This window comes from Anopheles coluzzii, chromosome 3 (genome assembly GCF_943734685.1).
Source record: "Anopheles coluzzii chromosome 3, AcolN3, whole genome shotgun sequence".
NCBI lineage: Eukaryota > Metazoa > Arthropoda > Insecta > Diptera > Culicidae > Anopheles > Anopheles coluzzii.
Window position 1 is genome coordinate 38,515,176 of NC_064671.1, and position 19,507 is coordinate 38,534,682.

The following is a 19,507-nucleotide window of genomic DNA, read 5'->3' on the forward strand; positions in this document are numbered from 1 at the left end:
TTACATTTTAGTATTTTGTTTTTTTCCGCAAAGAGTTCGCGTTAGATTGAATAAAAGAGTGAAAAAGTTCTTGAGAAAGGCCTAATTGATTAATTCGTAACATATTGGGAAATCGGGAGAGGATGATGAGGATTTGAAATAACACTTCTCAATGAGGGTACCCGCGTAAAATCCGTAAAAGTTCATCATCTAAATACATAATCCTTGAACCGGCTGAAGAGCTGGAGCCAGAAATGGTTATCAAGGAGAACACAGCCTTCGGCGGAAATCTGTAAAAGTGAGAGAAACACTGGAACACGAGATACCTGCGTGTCTGAAACAAGTGAATTGAAGCTCTCTTTCTCTATCTCTCTTTCTCTTTCTCTATCTCTCTCTTCATCTATCTCTCTCCCCTTCTCTCTCTCTCTCTCTCTCTGTATCTCTTTCTCTCTCTCTCTCTTTTGTTGGTTTGCTCACGATAGAGCACATCGTTGTGATATGGACTGGTCAACAAGCTTGGTTCCTGGCTGCAGTCTCTAGTCTATGTAGATACCAGATCTTCGACAGGTCTCGCTTCACCTGATCCAGCCATCGAACTCGCTGTGCTCCCCTGTACCTCATGCCGAACGGGGGTCGCTGTCGAACACCTTCTTGATGGGGGATGAGTCCGGCATCCTCATGACATGCCTCAGCCATCATATCCTGCCAGCCTTCACCATCGTTGGGATGCTCAGTTCGCCGTAAAGCTCAGCAAGCTCGTGGTTCATCCTTCTCCTAAAAACTTCATGATTGAACTTACTGCCGAAGGTAGTCCGGAGGATGCGTCGATCAAACACGCGTCCAAGATTCGTGTCCATATAGGACCACCGGGCGAATCAATGTGCGATGTATCTCACATTTCGTGCGGGCTCGAAGTCTTCTGGATCTCAGCAGTCGATGAAGCCCATAGTATGCACGATTCCCCTGCACAATGCGTCACCGGATTTCGCTGCTGATGTCGTTGTCCCAAGTAACGACCGTCCCGAGATAGCAAAACTCTTTTACCACCTCGAGACTGTCCCCGTCAATTAATACACTGCTTCTCAGATGGGCTGAGTCACCGGCAAGCAAGTACTTCGTCTTCGTCGCATTGATTCTCAATCCAATTCTTGCTGCTTCGCGTTTGAGTTGGGTGTGCGCCTCACACACCTTCGCTGTTATCCTGCCGATGATGTCGATGTCATCTGCGAAGCAAAGAAATTTGAGAGATTGATAGAGGATCGTGCCACGGATGTCGTGGTCTAACCCCGCGCCTCGAATGACACCTTCCAGAGCGATGTTAAAGAGCAGACAGGAGAGTACGTCAACTTGCTTCAGACCCCTGTGAGATTCGAACGATTCCGACGTCAAGTTCGACACTCTCACCTTGCATTGAACCCTGTTCATAGAGGTCTCTAACAGCCGGATCAACTTCCCAGGAAAGTGGTGCCGCTGCATGATGTTCCATAGCTCATTCCGGTCTATGATGTCGTGGATCACGTGGAAGTCGATGAACAGGCGGCGCGTAGGGAACTGGCGCTCTCGGCACTTCTGGAGGATCTGCCGTAGAGTGAAAATCTAATCAGTGGTGGATTTTCCATCAACAAACCCAGCTTGGTAGCTGCCGACGAAATTTGTAGCTCGGGGCGCAAGTCTGCAGAACAGGATCTGGGACAGGATCTTGTAGGTGGCATTGGGGACTGTGACGGATCGAATGTTATCCAGCCTGTCACCCTTTTTGTAGACTGGATGAAGGACACCCAGCTTCCACTCCTCCGGTAGTTCCTCTTGCTACCAGACTTTCACGACTAACTAATGCATTACTAGGGGTAAGAAATCTTTAGTTCTACTGCAGTGCTGATGGCTCATTCCACCATAGACCAGTAGTCTGCGAGGGGCATCGCTGCGATATTTTTATTGGCCAGAAGTGCTTCCCCGAGCGCTGTTGCGTATCCCACCGCCACATCAGCACACTTCAACCGGTCTGACTTCGTTAATTTCGCTGCCGACCTCGGAGAATTTCTGGCGTAGCTTTACTATGGCCAGGAAATGGTCCGAGTCGACGTTTGTGCCTCTATACGTTTTGACGACGATAATTTCCGAGAAGTGCCTTCCGTCAATCATAACGTGATTGATTTGGGACTTTGAATCACCTCAAGTCTCCATGTGTAGCTAAGGCGGCGATACTGGAAGAAGGTGCTGCGAATGCTCATGTGCTTCGAGGCGGTAAAGTTTATGAGCCTGAGGATTTTATTGTTAATCAACTGGTGGACGCTGAAACTTCCGATCGTTGGTTTATATGCCTCCTCCTGTCCGACCTTTAAGGTAAGGTACCTTTAAGCATTAAGGTCTCTGATGACGTTCTTGGGCAGCGTTTATTTAATTATTATTTATTATTTATTATCACCGACTATTAGTATTTATTATTTATTATTTATTATTTATTATTTATTATTTATTATTTATTATTTATTATTTATTATTTATTATTTATTATTTATTATTTATTATTTATTATTTATTATTTATTATTTATTATTTATTATTTATTATTTATTATTTATTATTTATTATTTATTATTTATTATTTATTATTTATTATTTATTATTTATTATTTATTATTTATTATTTATTATTTATTATTTATTATTTATTATTTATTATTTATTATTTATTATTTATTATTTATTATTTATTATTTATTATTTATTATTTATTATTTATTATTTATTATTTATTATTTATTATTTATTATTTATTATTTATTATTTATTATTTATTATTTATTATTTATTATTTATTATTTATTATTTATTATTTATTATTTATTATTTATTATTTATTATTTATTATTTATTATTTATTATTTATTATTTATTATTTATTATTTATTATTTATTATTTATTATTTATTATTTATTATTTATTATTTATTATTTATTATTTATTATTTATTATTTATTATTTATTATTTATTATTTATTATTTATTATTTATTATTTATTATTTATTATTTATTATTTATTATTTATTATTTATTATTTATTATTTATTATTTATTATTTATTATTTATTATTTATTATTTATTATTTATTATTTATTATTTATTATTTATTATTTATTATTTATTTTTTATTTTTTATTTTTTATTTTTTATTTTTTATTATTTATTATTTATTATTTATTATTTATTATTTATTATTTATTATTTATTATTTATTATTTATTATTTATTATTTATTATTTATTATTTATTATTTATTATTTATTATTTATTATTTATTATTTATTATTTATTTTTTATTTTTTATTATTTATTATTTATTATTTATTATTTATTATTTATTATTTATTATTTAATCTTCAACAATCTGTTCAACAATTTTATCTTCAACAATAAATAAGTGCGTGGATATTAATGCGGCAAAGGCGGTGAGTCGATAGAGCCATTTAGCAGTCCAGCGATAAAAGAGCACTGTGCATTGCGTCTTCAAAACGTAATAGGCTCAAGACCTAAAAGACGGCACCGCGCAGCATACGGAGGAAGATTATTACGATCCTGCCAAGGAAGTAGGGCATATCGCGTGAGTTTTCGTTGAATCGCTTCAAGTCGAGCAATTGAAGAAGCGGTAGTCAAGCTCCGGACTATCACTTGTCTTGTCCGGATAACCACGCCAAGTAGTTGATTTCCTCTGGCTACAACGTCATGGTTATGCTGATTAAAATTCAGACTCGAGTCTAGAAAAAGTCTGGTGTTCTAGTGTAGTGTTAAGTTTGTTAATTTTGTCGATTAACTGCAGTGCCGTCTATGAAGTAGGTACCAGTAATTGGGCTCCTGTATCGACAAAAAGCCACACAGAAGCATTTCTCGATGCAGATAGAATGCGCTTGCACCACGTGCAGAATGTGTCGACGCAGTCTTGCAGGAACATACAGTATCCTGTGTTGCGTATAGGCGCGAACATTTTTGCATCGTCAGCAAACAGACTGACACTGTAGCCAAGTAAAGCAATGGTAACATCGTTGATGAACAAGATGAAGAGAAGCGGGTCAATATTGATTCCTTGTGGCGCAACCGAGCTGCTGACTTATTTCTATCGCATCCAGAACCATGAAAGCAATACCCATCTCGCGCATCTCTGCACCGCTCTGGTAGATCGTGCTGTTGCTGGTTTGTTTGTTAGTTTGTTTATTGGGTAAATTTGTATGACATTTCTGGTTAAACAAATATTAAAACTATCTTACATAATAATGGCACAGGCGTACCATCACGCCTTTCCAGTACACCTCCAGAAGTGCTACTGTTGGATTTTGAGATAGGTAGAACTCACCCTTAAAATGCGGCTCAACCAGGAAACCCATTACCAAAATCCCATTTGGAATTTTATTTAATTCAACGAGAATTATACGAGAAAATGTATGTCTCGCTAAGGAGCACGTAAGCTTATGATGGGAACACTCCAGAAATGACCAATAAATCAAGCTAGAGTTCCAGTATAACCTACTAAGTTCTTTCTTCAAGTTTTGGTGAGCATTGCTCTTATTGCGAGATTCGATTCTCTGTAAGAGTGGCAAGACCTCTGTTACACACTGCAACAGAATTCGTTCTTTCAGCCGAATTAAATGGTTTTTATAAAATCAAGCGTTTTTGAGGATAAATAATGAACTTTGTTCTCTCCGGCAGCTTCAATCGTAAGCGTTTGGGAATACTCGGCCCGATCAGTGTTGAACGTTGACCACACTAAACGCGGGCCGTGTCGCCCTCTATCGATAATTACTGGGAACAACACCTTGCGAGCGAATACTAATTAACAACCTCAGTAAGAAATCTGCGTTAGAAATGTTTGAACAGTTTATAGAGGCTTCGGCTCTTGCGGAGTTCTTTCGCCTCTGCGGTTAGAGAGGCGGAGTTTCGAATCGGGGTGCAAGATACAGTCCACGCTCCGGAGTAGGCCGTACACTCTACAGGTATTGTAAAACTTCCAGGCGTTTACAAAACTTTTTTTGGCTCGATCAGACGATAGATCGAGTCCGTTGCCAACGCGCTGGCAGTACCACCTTTTGAAGACGAGGAAAAAAAGAACTTCCGACACTGACACACAGATCTTTTCTCTTTTAGATCTAAATAACAAGCGTTGATTGAGACTCAAAATGAATTCTAATATACTATTCTTGTATTGTTTATTGTTTGTTTATTTTTTTTATCTTATTTTTAGGCATAAAATAAAGCGAACATATGTGTCGCTAGCATTTTCCCTTTTCGCCACACCTACGCATTCTTCTGAGAGGTTTTCTGGTTCTGTTTTATGACAAGCATTATCCTGAAGGAAATGTGATCCCTTTTTTTATTGCTTTCTCTGGTGAGAACAAATTGTTGCATTGATTGCAGGCGTTGTGGTTTTCCTTTTTGGCGTAACTGTACCTAACACTTGAATTCTGTGGTGCATGTTCCGGATGTATCGCATCATTGACAAATACTTGAACTTATAGCTTTCGAATTCATGATCTGGTTAATGTTATTAACGCATTTACGTTTGAGTTAGGTTTGAGATTTAGGTTTAACAATTTTATGGCTGTGAGAAAAATAGATGAAGAATTTTTCTACGCTTCTACGGAATTGGTCTAGCTTGACACACATGCATGCTGTAATCCTAAGTTAACCGTTATAGGCTCGAAATGAATTGAAGTAATTGACTGCTAAAAAATGCAAGTCAAAAACCAGATGGCCCTGCTTGAAGGCTTTAGGATAACATTATGTTTGTCTCCTTGATAGTACGTCTGTTCTCGAGTACTTTTAAACTATCATATTTTAGTCTATTCTGGTCTGGTTAGAAAGAAATATAAAAAATCTGGATTGTCGCGTTCTCAACAGGTATTCTATTGATTATTGTTAAAGGAAATATTTTATATCAGGTATTTAAATAAAGTAGGTATTTTAGGAACGACGGCTGAAGTAGCGCCCTTTTTCTCGCGTTTTAAATTCCAGGATACTAGAATAATTTTTTGAACTCGTTCTCACCAAAATAAAGTGTTAAAAGAACGTTTTTGTTATGTTCCTTGCGGATTTTTTCGAGTTGAGAAAATTATGTTGCTCGTGCCAAAAGTGACCACTAATGAATGGGGTTGAAAGCAAAACCAAGTGACTTATTTACACAGTCCAAGTGGGTTGCACAGTCCAATAAACAACTGTCCACATGCTTAAAACAATGGGTGATTTGAAAAACAATGTGTAACACCTGTAAATACGTCAAGCTTTATTTTGTGCACTGTCCACATGATTTGAATAATTGTCAACTTCGATTTAACAAACACTTGAAACAAAAAAAAAAACGCAATAACTGTTTGCATGTGAGTATTTTAACATGCATTTATCGCAACAGAAAAGTAATTCCTACATATATCTACCCCCTAACCTTGATTAGAAACCCAAAAAGGGTTTGGGATTTCAAGATTCGAATCTCTGGCCAGATTGAGTTTCGAAGGTTAGGATCCCTCTTAGGATTTATTTTCCCAACACTAATTATTATGCACTAATTACTCATGTAATACATTCTGACAGACTTATAATGATAATTCTGACTGACTAGTAATAATTCCGCCTATTTACCGATTTCAAACTATTAGCAAAAATGCTATTTATGGGATCCTTTCCGTTTTAAGTTCGTAGGCTGAAATTTCAGCCTGTCAGCTGTTTGCATTGTTTAGCAGTTTTCGAGCATCTGTCTAAGTAGAAATAATATACAGGTGGGCTTATCCCAAGGTGTATGAATTTAGATGGCTGATTTTTATCGCTTCTGTTTCTGAATGAAGATTTTATGAGTGTTTTGAGTATTCGTCAAGCCTCCAGAAAGCTTGTTTGAACAAAAATATTCATCCATGCTGTCAAAAAGTGATATTTGGTTATAAAAAACATGCTATGAGGCCACCAGCACTACATACACTTTGATTCTAGATTCCCCCACGTGATCTCTTTAATGCACCTTGGGGTAAATATTAAAAAAACACCGTGTTTTTGAGCAGGTACTCGAATCTAATTCTAGCTTAGAGGATAGAATAATCTAGACTGAAAATCGCAGGCTAGTTTTATGTGTGCTTTTATATGGAGTGTTTACATGATTTCAGCCTCCAACTGTCAAACTCCATACAAAAAAACTAACTAGAATCGTGAAGGGCCCCTATGTTGGATATGACAATGTATGTGCGAGTTGACGGTTGTACCACGGCACCACCCCACCTATGTTTCTACAATAAGCGATTATCCAATGGATTATACATCGGATGTTACTACATGCAGAGTTAATGCGTAAGCGTGCCAATTCAAGAATTTTGAAGCGATATCTTTAAGATTATGTGAACATCATGGGCAAAGGATTACCACATAGACTGCATTTGCACTGATTATAACGCAGCCTTCAATACCTCACAATACTGTGTTAAAACATCGGTACGGCTCGGTTCGGATTAATTCTTGCAGTGGCTTCGATCGTAATTAACGGATAGAAAATATCAAGTGAAAAATATAAACTGCATTTCCAACCTTTTTTCTAGCTGCTTGGGTGTCTCAATATGTTTGTTCCGTTAATTAAATTCCAAAATAATTAAATCATTTGGTATGCTAGCAACATAAACCTGTACATATGAAGAAAAACAAACAATGAATGCTTAAAAGACGCAACGGGTAACAACGCTTCTGTAATTGGTGTGCACTAACCTTCTTAACACTTTGCATAGTCACATGTTATGGTTTCATTCGCCCGTTAAGCTAAACCGTTGCAATTCATGAAAAAAATCTCCAGCTTATTTAACTATAACCTCACGGAATCCTTAGTGCCTCGAACTTATTTACTTAGAGTTGGATCATAGGAAACATTGGGCCTGATTGCCAACGAAAGTTGATAAAATTTATCCGATCGGTTAATACGCTCGAATCCACCGGTGGAATTTATTTTCCACCGGTGGATAATTTTCTTTGCTGGTGGATAACTCTTTCCGATTCGAGTAGCCATTGGTTTTGCCTATAGGTCAATCACACTTTTGTTTACATTTAGAGGTGTTGTTTAGCGGAATGAATAAAATAGTAAATTTGGCTTATTTACGTACCATCTAGTGAAGAATCCATACCAGAAGTGGCCTTAGACAGTACTGACTGTAGGCCTATTCAAACAATCCGGGAAAAGTGTAAAACGGGTGGTTGCCTTTAGTCTAGATGAAACAAAATCGTATGAACTGGAGGACGATGTTTGAATCCTTTCTGAACTTGCCGCGTTCGCTGACCCTTGTCCTGTGCCATGTACCATGTGCGCTCATCAACTCCAGCCACCGCGAACGTTGGATCCGTGAACGTCCGTATTTTACGCTCTTGTGCAAAAATATATAGAAACAACGCGGTAGAATTATTCCGTACAATAAGGAGTGTCCGAATCTGCTCACGGTCTCTCTGGCCTTAATCGTTGACGCCTCATCTGGCCACTTAAATTTAAACCTACTACGCCCCTTCAGCAATGCGGCGGATTTAACGGTAAGCGGACTGAGTGGCCGCGGGAGGCTCCGTGGATGGTAAGTCCAGCATATATGGTGTGTACAGTAGTGTCATGGTGGTCCTACCAGCATAAAGGCTCCATTGACGAAAGGACTCATAGGTGGTCTAAAAACGATCCCAAGCAACGCGGCTAAAAAAAACGCGGGATAAAAGAAAAAGATTAGCAGAAAATGAATTTTTTGTTGGTTTCTCATTTCGTGACTTGAGCCAAAAATACTAAATACCTATTATAACCCTAAAATTATGTGTTTTGATTCTTTATAAAAAACGGATAAATTTATATTTTCTAAATAGAATATTATAGCTTAATCTAGCGATAAAAAATCTCAAATAACTCAAACAGCAATAAAACATCCTTTTTTGTTTGCTTTTAAACATGGTTTTTAGTATTTTTTAGTTTTCCACTGTTATATCAACTGGGGTGGAGCAGTAGATATGGCTATCCGACTGAAATAGTTTTTTTTTAATGAAATTTTCAACTACATATCCCATTGCTCGACTTTTTAACCACTTTGCTATGGGGGCAAACACCAAAAGATTCGCGAACAATTTTGCGTACAGTTTATACAGTTTTGCGAACAGTTTTTTCCATGACACGATTCTGGTGTGGTTTCGAAAATGTCACTTTTATGAACATATACACATTAACACATGTTTTTACAAATCATGATATAAGAACAAATCATTCATCGAATGTTCTCCCATGATGAAATAACCAAAAATATGTTGAAATAGCAAAATACATAGTTTTCTTTACACCTGTCAGAAGATTACAAGCAAAGATTCTTACCATCCAGCCTGCGGTTATTAAAAACATTTGTTTACATAAGCAATTCAAAAAATTAGCGCGTTTCTCCTTTTTCATTGTGATTTCAAAAAATCCTATTGCGATCCTAACAAATTCCAATTGAATCGCAATCGAATCCCAATCGCAATCGAATGGTAGTCGATTCTCAATCGCTATGGAATCTTTAAAGGGTTAAAATTCTAAAAACGGGGTCAGATCGGCTCAAATCTTTCTAGGGATTGAATCTTCGAATCTTCCTAATCTCGAATCTCAAAACACAAAGAAGAATACTACATAAAAAACTATTTATCAATCAAATGCTAGCTTAAAACCGATATATTCGACTTACATGAAAATCCGAGTAACGCAAATGTCTTCGAAACGCATTATTGGCGTACCTCGGGGAAAAAACTGTACAGCCATATAGCAATAGCAAAATAATTGTTCGAGCAACATATGGCCTTTTCCCCATCCTCTGATTAGCCGGGACGTTTGCCGCCTGTTCTCTCCCACATTTAATTGCATCTTAAAATGGGAATTACGCGTGGAATTCTAAATCTTGTATAACACGACACTAACAACAGTATACCATTAATTGCAATAGCTACAGTGAGACGCAGTGATTTAATTTTACTTTTACTGTCAGATACCTTACACTTGCTCGGTATATACTGCAAGAATGGCAACCATCGAGAGCTTTCGTAAATTGTTGAAATATTTGATAGTGTACTCGAAAGTGCCCGGGGTTGAAATGTGGACTGCGCCGGGAAAGTTCAAGCCAGCCTCGTATTATGTTTCATTTCATATAATAGTATATTTTGTCAGCACTGTTTGGACACTGAAAAAGTACAGTGATGATCCAATTCATATGATGAAAGTCCTTATAACGCTGGGAACTGCTGTACAGGTATTAATACGAAAGAAGTAAGATTATCAACTGTTTAAGTATTGTGTTTCGTTTTTAGCTCTACATCAAGTTCTTTGTGGGACATTCAAAATCAAAGGAAGTGATTGTTTTCTCTAACAAAATCGAGCAGGAAGTGTTTGAGCAAAATAAAAATAGAACTGCTGGAGAAACTGTTCTGTTGAAACAAACTGGTTATATTCTTTGGTTTTTTTTTCGTTTTGTTACCGCATTAGCTACTATTGTTGTACTAGCATTTGGGCTGTATCCATTGTTCGCGTATAATGTAAATGGAGTAGTGATGCCTTTGTTCCTGTACGAGCTACCATTTTACGATTGGAGCACTACTATTGGATATGTTGTGAACATGATGTTTCAAGTAAACCTGCTGGTGATCGGTACGATAGGAGCCATGCTGTTCGACTTCTTGTACTTTATGTACGCGATGTATACAATGGTAAAGGCGGATATTTTTATAATACATCTTGGTGAGCTAGAGAAAATGCTAAATGATCCGCTGACAATGAAGAAAAACCAATCCAGTGTACGGGAAAAATGGGTGCAGTGCATGTTTGAACATCAGCAGACTACCAAGTAAGTTAAACAGAGCTTGCATTAGCATTATTCTCGATTAATAAACGTTTGATCTAACATCTAGCTTCCTGAATTCCATCGAAGACATTTTCGGGCTCATGTGTCTAGCTCAAGTCTCCATGGGAGTATTTACGATATGCGATGCAATGCTACTGGTAGCATTGGTAAGTATTTTTACCTTCTATACTTCTATATTTCCAATTTACAATATGGTGCTACGTTGTTGGACATTTCAGACGGATTGGTATCCTACATACTCGTTCTTATTGGTTATGTTTATCGAACTGTCATTATATTTTTTGATAGGACACTTGATCGAACAAAAGGTATGTTTTTACAACAGGACATGGATATTATTTGCGATTTTATTAATATTTGCTTGTTGCAGATTGACGCAATGTACAACAAGATCATCTCAATGCCTTGGTTTAAGCTCCCTGTGAAGGAACAGAAAGAATTTAGATTTCTGATGAGCAGACAGCAATGCCCGATGATGTTGACTGCGTATGGCTTTCATCCCATGAATTTCGAGGCGTACATGAGTGTATATAATAGTTCATAGTCGAGTATTTTTAAAGCCTTTTATAGTTTTTGTTACTTTGCAGGTGTTGAAGCGTCTGTACCAGTTTTTCGTCATGGTCATGCAGTATGTTGGCTGAACCTGAAAAATTGTTTTGGTAATAATTGTTCCACTTACTATTCACCAAAATATGTGATGCACTCATGCAATACCAATCATACAAAGTTAGTACACATCTGAAAGTACACCAAATCATCTCAAAGAATGCGTAGCAAAAGAGGTAATAAAAATGAAATCTTAGACACTGTCTCTGTTAGAACCTATCAACAGAGAAACCTTTAGAGTTTGGTGGTTCAAAGAGGAATAAACAAACAAAAAAATTACCGTATAGTTACAAGATTATCAACCTTATGATTTTTGGAATAAAATTGATTTGTGTTTGGACAAATTAAAAGGAATGTTGTTAAAAATATTAAATATTCGTATAACTGTATTTTTTCGTTCGTTTCTGATCAACGTCCGTCTTCGCTCAATGCTCCCGAGTTGCTCTCTCTCTCTCTCCGATCTATCATTCTCCAGCCTGAATTGCTCGTTGTTATCGTTTAGCTCAGGGGCCTCCAAACTTTTCAGCTCGCGGGCCGCATTGCTTCAAAAATAATTATGTTGAGGGCCATTTGACGCTACCTTTAACTGATGAGTGAACGTTTAAATCTCGTTTTTATAATAAAATACTAACGATATTTGTACAGTTTCGTGTTACTATAGCTTGATTTTTGTCTGAGAAAAGTAAAAAATACATTTTAATTTTAAAAATTCATAATAACGAAATATTTATATTAACTCTGGCAAAGTCATCGTGGGCCGCATTATAAGCTCTTGAGGGCCGCATGCGGCCCGCGGGCCGTAGTTTGGAGACCCCTGGTTTAGCTTATAGTGCGTTTAAGTTTGTGAAGGCTGGAAAAAGGTATTTAAACGAGTATTTAGTTATTTATTTATTCTATTTGGCGTGACGTCCCTACGCGGACATGCCGGCCTGTACAGGCTTTCGAGACTTAATTTATTACCACACAGCCGGATAGTCAATCTTTGTTACGGGGGGACGGTCCATTCTAGGATTGAACGCATGGCAGGCTTGTTATTGAGTCGTTCGAGTTGACGGCTGTCTCACGGGACCGCCCCAGTTATTTATTTATTTATTTATTTAATAACAAAAGTCATCGAGCCACTATAGGCATACTCCACATATTTCTATACGTTACACAACATCACACTGATTAGATGAAATTTATTATTCTATTAAAAAGTTACTCAAAACAAAACAAAAATAAACTCAGTTGAATGCGCTTCTCAAGAGTGATGTAAGTTTGTTAACACTAACATTAAAATTGACAGTGCAATTTGTAGAGAAATAGGCATTAATCATTTTCGAAATCGGCTCATTTCAGCCAAACTCATTCGATCGAAAATTAGTACAAAATAATAAAGATTATTTAATATTTTTTATAAGATAGTTCGCCTCATATATAATGGTAATGTATCTGTCTTGCAATAATATTAATAACACATAAAACCAAATCTAATTAATCAAGGCCGGTCTCGTGGTACAGTCGTCAACCCGTACGACTTAACAACATGCCCGGCCTGGGGTCTAGTCCGAAATGGACCGTGCCGCCAATCAGTCACTGAAAGCCAACCCCACAAGTGGTACAGGCAGGCCCTGACCGCCAACGGTTGTTGAGTTTAAAAGAAGAAGATGATTTCATAAAAAAAATAATTTCAAAAATTTCAAATAGGAGATATCAAACGAATGTATTAAGCTTTATATGAATGTGACACATGTTAAAAGAATGTAATATTTTAATTCAGGCCATATTGCTTAGAAATGATTATTTTCATTTGGGTTCGAACATGCATCTAACGGAACTAAACATCGTGCATGTATCGAACATGCATCTAACGAAACGAAACTAACCAAAAAGAAAAGCAGGTATTTTATTATTTAAGGATTGTATTGAATTAAAAAGAAAACTAGTTTTAAGAAAATTTTATTCGATGCTTAGTGTTACAAGTTTTTAAGTTTGTTACAGAAGTACAATAGATCTTATTTTGTTTGTTTTAATATTTGTAAATTATTTCAAATTTGAGATTGAAACGATTGAACGAGTTATAAAACTAGTATGAAAAATATTGAACGGTTGTTATAAATATACATTATATTGAATTGTTTTATTTTTTATATACATGCACTAGCAAGAACTTTTAACAGCTTAGATAAGAATTTTATATCACCTTTTCCATAAATTATGACAGTTGTTGTCTTTAACAAAGTATCCCACGGTATACTTATATTATAGTGACTCAACTTGGTCTATGGTGGGAAAAGTTCCCATCAATTTTGCTCTAGCTCTAATTAGACGCTTAATTGGTGAGATATGTTTGACTGATATTCTAGTCGATATTTTGCAAAGTAAAATTGATTATTAACAGCTTGCTAGTCTGTAAATGGCACACCATAAAGACGAAATTGTGCTTAACAAATCAGTTGGTCGTAGATTTGACAGTTGTTAAGCGGTGATAGATTTGTTCGTGAAGAACATCCAAATTTGCCCCATATTGTGCATTATCAACGATACGTTGTTTAATAATTTACATTTCTTAGATAAACTTTACTGCATCAATGGCAAATGTTAAAGATTTTCGTAAATTGATGAAATCTCTGATTGTGTACTCGAAAGTGGCCGGGGTTGAGTTGTGGACAGCACCAGGAAAGTTCACGCCAGCTTCGTATTACGTTTCGTTTCATATAACAGTATATTTTGCAAGTACTGTTTGGACACTAAGAAAGTACATCGATGATCCAATTCGTATGATGAAAGTCCTCATAACGCTGGGAACTGCTGTACAGGTAGGAAGTGTTGAAATCAAAATGATGGATTATATGATCTGAGTACCTACGTATACAATGTATTTATTTTTAGCTCTACATTAAGTTCTTCGTTTGGCATTCGAAACCCCAAGAAGTCAAGTTATTTACCGCTGAACTGGAACAAGAAGTGCTTAAACGCTACCAGGACGGGTCTGAAGAGGAAACTGCTGTACTTAGACATACAGGTCGTATTCTTTGGATAGTCTATCGTATAATGAGTGCGTCATATATCTTCGCTGCAGTTGCATTCGGAGTGTATCCTGCATTTTATTACTTTGTAACGGGAGTAGTGATGCCTTTGTTTGTGTACGAGCTACCGTTCTGCGATTTGAGTTCTTCTTTAGGATACGCAGTGACGATGTGTTTTCAGATTAATCTCTTGGTTATTGGTGTTTTGGGAGCAATACTGTCTGATTTTGTGTTTTTCATGTACGCAATATATGCTATGGCTAGGACAGAGATTTCAATATTGCATCTTGGTGAGCTGGAAAACATGCTTATCGACCCCAATAAGAATGAAGAACACACTGAGGATATACGTCGCAAGTGGGTCCAGTGCATGCACGATCATCAGCAATCAACCAGGTGAGTCTAAGACAGCATAGATCGATCGATCCAGATTATGTGATTATTTCTTCACTTTTTGTAAAGCTTTTTCAGCACGATTGAAAACTTATTCGGGCTTATGTGTTTAGCACAGGTTGCAACAGAATTTCTTTCAATATGTGACGCAATGCTATTAGTGCTTTTGGTAGGTACTGGTAAGATTACTTATATTATGAAGTGTATATGACAAATAGTATGTGTTTGAAAAACGTTTCAAAGAGTTGAAATTTGTTTTAGAACGTATGAAGTTCATTGTCTAGACTTATTTCGATGTTGCGTAAAAACTTTTTATGGAAAAGGTTATCATTTTCGTTTATTATGTTGGTTTTGAATAGATTTTATATCTGTTATGTCTACCCTTAAATTTAAAAATAATTAATAATGTGGACAAAATTATTTATAGCTCGTGTTTTTCCATAAAAACATAAAGAAATTTTAAAAGAAATAGTTGCATATAGGATATTATTTGTTGACAGTTACAAACAAAATGAAACATAACTACTTTAATATTTACAAACAACGTTATGGCTGGTGGTTTGTAAGTAATTATAATATAATCGAACTGGTTAGTAAAAAAAAGATTATTCGCAATGCAGTGAATGGTATTGTTAGGAAGTCGCAAATATAAAAGGAACTGTTAAGCTCAGTCTTAATAAAATCCTTCTGAGCTAGACAGAATATCATTTCAGTATAAAGCATGTTGATGACGTATTTGGTTTAAAAAAATAACTAGTTCAACATAACTAAGGTGTTCTAAACATGCAGTTTTTTATATTGTTCTGTTTACACGGAAGGGTCGTGAAACCCTGTTTCTACTGCATGGGCGACAGACGTTAGATTAACACTAGAACCGCCGGACTTTTCAATTTTACTAAAACCGCCATATGGGACAATTTTGTCCCATTCGTTATGTGTACATATTTAGACATGTTAATTATTTCCTAAGGGTTTCATGTGGCAAAAAAATTGATAAACTTTATAATTAGGTGTAATAAATCATTATAAGGGACACTCAGACGAACCAGTGCTACTAATAAAATTGCGCTAGAGTGTACGGTAGAATGCTTTTATAGACGAGCCGATTGAATATAGCGAAAACATAAGCACGTAGTAAGCAAGAGTAAAAGCACGTATGTAGTTGAATACTTTCGCGCACTTTTATTGTTCTATTCGTATTGACATGCCTTGTCACGAAAACGCGTACACGCCAGTGCTGCCAGACTTGCAGAAGTACACCCGTCACTCGTTGACAGCAGGGATGCCAGCCATCACAATTTATTTTGCTTATGGGACAAAAATATCCCATATGGCGGTTTTAGGCTGAAAATGATTTTTTTTTAATTACCATATGAGATACAATTTTGTTTATAGGTGCATTCAATAGATCGTTAAAAATAAATAGAAGTCAGAAATTTTCAATGAGTTGTCCCGATGGCAAACGGAATAACACACCTTTCTCGAATGCGATGGGACAAAAAAGTCCCATCGGCGGTTCTAGTGTTAAGATGTGCTTATGTATTATAATTAAAGCGAGTGTCATGATGGAATAGAACTGAAATGCACATCGAAGAGTAAACAGATAGAGGTTCTCGAGAATGATGCACAAAAAATAATCAAAAAAATATCATCACAAGCGATCCTGATGACCAAAAGGTATTGTTTTGTGGAACGCGCGCTGGCCACGTCGACCATCAAATACCGCTTGAGGAATGTCTGCGTTTTGTTGACATAGACTCTTATCGCACTGTGCTAGTTCTGAGTGCCAATTGTTTTAGCAAATTTAGCTTCTTTAGCTACAGAATGTTAAAATTATGTAAAGAATAATAAGGCCACCCACTGTTAATGATGTAGTACAACAATTACCAAAGTTGTATGGTTTAATGGTATATGGTTTAATTGACGAAAACAACTTATCTAGGCATTAACAATAAATAAACGAACATTGGCCATTTCATAAAGATCTAACATGTAATGTAACGATATTGATTTTGTATATTATGCCGCAGACTGATTGGTACCCAACATATTCCTACCTGTACGTGATGTTCGTCCAATTATCAGGATATTTCGTGATTGGACATATGGTTGAGATAAAGGTAGTGTGTAGTATTTTTGACAAACATGTTACTTATCACAGATTGACGCATTGTACAACAAGATCATCTCGTTGCCTTGGTATAAACTACCAGTAAAAGAACAGAAGGAATTTAGATTTCTTATGAGCAGACAGCAATATCCGATGATGTTGACAGCGTATGGCTTTCATCCCATGAATTTCGAGGCGTACATGAGTGTATATAATAGTTCATAGTCGAGTATTTTTAAAGCCTTTTATAGTTTTTGTTACTTTGCAGGTGTTGAAGCGTCTGTACCAGTTTTTCGTCATGGTCATGCAGTATGTTGGCTGAACCTGAAAAATTGTTTTGGTAATAATTGTTCCACTTACTATTCACCAAAATATGTGATGCACTCATGCAATACCAATCATACAAAGTTAGTACACATCTGAAAGTACACCAAATCATCTCAAAGAATGCGTAGCAAAAGAGGTAATAAAAATGAAATCTTAGACACTGTCTCTGTTAGAACCTATCAACAGAGAAACCTTTAGAGTTTGGTGGTTCAAAGAGGAATAAACAAACAAAAAAATTACCGTATAGTTACAAGATTATCAACCTTATGATTTTTGGAATAAAATTGATTTGTGTTTGGACAAATTAAAAGGAATGTTGTTAAAAATATTAAATATTCGTATAACTGTATTTTTTCGTTCGTTTCTGATCAACGTCCGTCTTCGCTCAATGCTCCCGAGTTGCTCTCTCTCTCTCTCCGATCTATCATTCTCCAGCCTGAATTGCTCGTTGTTATCGTTTAGCTTATAGTGCGTTTAAGTTTGTGAAGGCTGGAAAAAGGTATTTAAACGAGTATTTAGTTATTTATTTATTCTATTTGGCGTGACGTCCCTACGCGGACATGCCGGCCTGTACAGGCTTTCGAGACTTAATTTATTACCACACAGCCGGATAGTCAATCTTTGTTACGGGGGGACGGTCCATTCTAGGATTGAACGCATGGCAGGCTTGTTATTGAGTCGTTCGAGTTGACGGCTGTCTCACGGGACCGCCCCAGTTATTTATTTATTTATTTATTTAATAACAAAAGTCATCGAGCCACTATAGGCATACTCCACATATTTCTATACGTTACACAACATCACACTGATTAGATGAAATTTATTATTCTATTAAAAAGTTACTCAAAACAAAACAAAAATAAACTCAGTTGAATGCGCTTCTCAAGAGTGATGTAAGTTTGTTAACACTAACATTAAAATTGACAGTGCAATTTGTAGAGAAATAGGCATCAATCATTTTCGAAATCGGCTCATTTCAGCCAAACTCATTCGATCGAAAATTAGTACAAAATAATAAAGATTATTTAATATTTTTTATAAGATAGTTCGCCTCATATATAATGGTAATGTATCTGTCTTGCAATAATATTAATAACACATAAAACCAAATCTAATTAATCAAGGCCGGTCTCGTGGTACAGTCGTCAACCCGTACGACTTAACAACATGCCCGGCCTGGGGTCTAGTCCGAAATGGACCGTGCCGCCAATCAGTCACTGAAAGCCAACCCCACAAGTGGTACAGGCAGGCCCTGACCGCCAACGGTTGTTGAGTTTAAAAGAAGAAGATGATTTCATAAAAAAAATAATTTCAAAAATTTCAAATAGGAGATATCAAACGAATGTATTAAGCTTTATATGAATGTGACACATGTTAAAAGAATGTAATATTTTAATTCAGGCCATATTGCTTAGAAATGATTATTTTCATTTGGGTTCGAACATGCATCTAACGGAACTAAACATCGTGCATGTATCGAACATGCATCTAACGAAACGAAACTAACCAAAAAGAAAAGCAGGTATTTTATTATTTAAGGATTGTATTGAATTAAAAAGAAAACTAGTTTTAAGAAAATTTTATTCGATGCTTAGTGTTACAAGTTTTTAAGTTTGTTACAGAAGTACAATAGATCTTATTTTGTTTGTTTTAATATTTGTAAATTATTTCAAATTTGAGATTGAAACGATTGAACGAGTTATAAAACTAGTATGAAAAATATTGAACGGTTGTTATAAATATACATTATATTGAATTGTTTTATTTTTTATATACATGCACTAGCAAGAACTTTTAACAGCTTAGATAAGAATTTTATATCACCTTTTCCATAAATTATGACAGTTGTTGTCTTTAACAAAGTATCCCACGGTATACTTATATTATAGTGACTCAACTTGGTCTATGGTGGGAAAAGTTCCCATCAATTTTGCTCTAGCTCTAATTAGACGCTTAATTGGTGAGATATGTTTGACTGATATTCTAGTCGATATTTTGCAAAGTAAAATTGATTATTAACAGCTTGCTAGTCTGTAAATGGCACACCATAAAGACGAAATTGTGCTTAACAAATCAGTTGGTCGTAGATTTGACAGTTGTTAAGCGGTGATAGATTTGTTCGTGAAGAACATCCAAATTTGCCCCATATTGTGCATTATCAACGATACGTTGTTTAATAATTTACATTTCTTAGATAAACTTTACTGCATCAATGGCAA

The 19,507-nt window shown here is 36.0% G+C and overlaps 1 protein-coding gene across 3 annotated transcripts; it reads left to right on the top strand.

Moving 5' to 3' along the window:
- Positions 1–9,953: 9,953 nt before the first annotated feature.
- On the top strand, positions 9,954–17,673 carry LOC120958932 (odorant receptor 30a-like). 3 transcript variants are annotated; one of them, XM_049608784.1, is made up of 6 exons: positions 9,954–10,232; positions 10,291–10,823; positions 10,888–10,987; positions 11,060–11,149; positions 11,212–11,367; positions 17,230–17,673. In XM_049608784.1, the coding sequence occupies exons 1-6, from the start codon at positions 10,005–10,007 to the stop codon at positions 17,281–17,283; spliced, it is 1,161 nt and encodes a 386-aa protein (XP_049464741.1). In that variant the 5' UTR covers positions 9,954–10,004; the 3' UTR covers positions 17,284–17,673. The 3 variants fall into 3 exon arrangements, 2 of the variants coding, with proteins under 2 accessions (XP_049464741.1, XP_049464740.1); XM_049608783.1 differs by lacking the exon at positions 17,230–17,673 and adding an exon at positions 11,429–11,872; XR_007452563.1 differs by lacking the exons at positions 9,954–10,232; positions 10,291–10,823; positions 10,888–10,987; positions 11,060–11,149; positions 11,212–11,367 and adding exons at positions 13,853–14,248; positions 14,322–14,854; positions 14,921–15,020; positions 16,882–17,168.
- The last annotated feature ends 1,834 nt before the right edge of the window (positions 17,674–19,507 follow it).

Coding starts and splice junctions, on each gene's coding strand:
- LOC120958932 (XM_049608784.1), top strand. CDS start 10,005: ATGGCAACCATCGAGAGCTTTCGTAAATTGTTGAAATATTTGATAGTG. Junction 10,988..11,059: donor CAATGCTACTGGTAGCATTG/GTAAGTATTTTT, acceptor TGGACATTTCAG/ACGGATTGGTATCCTACATA. Junction 11,368..17,229: donor ATTTCGAGGCGTACATGAGT/GTATATAATAGT, acceptor GTTACTTTGCAG/GTGTTGAAGCGTCTGTACCA.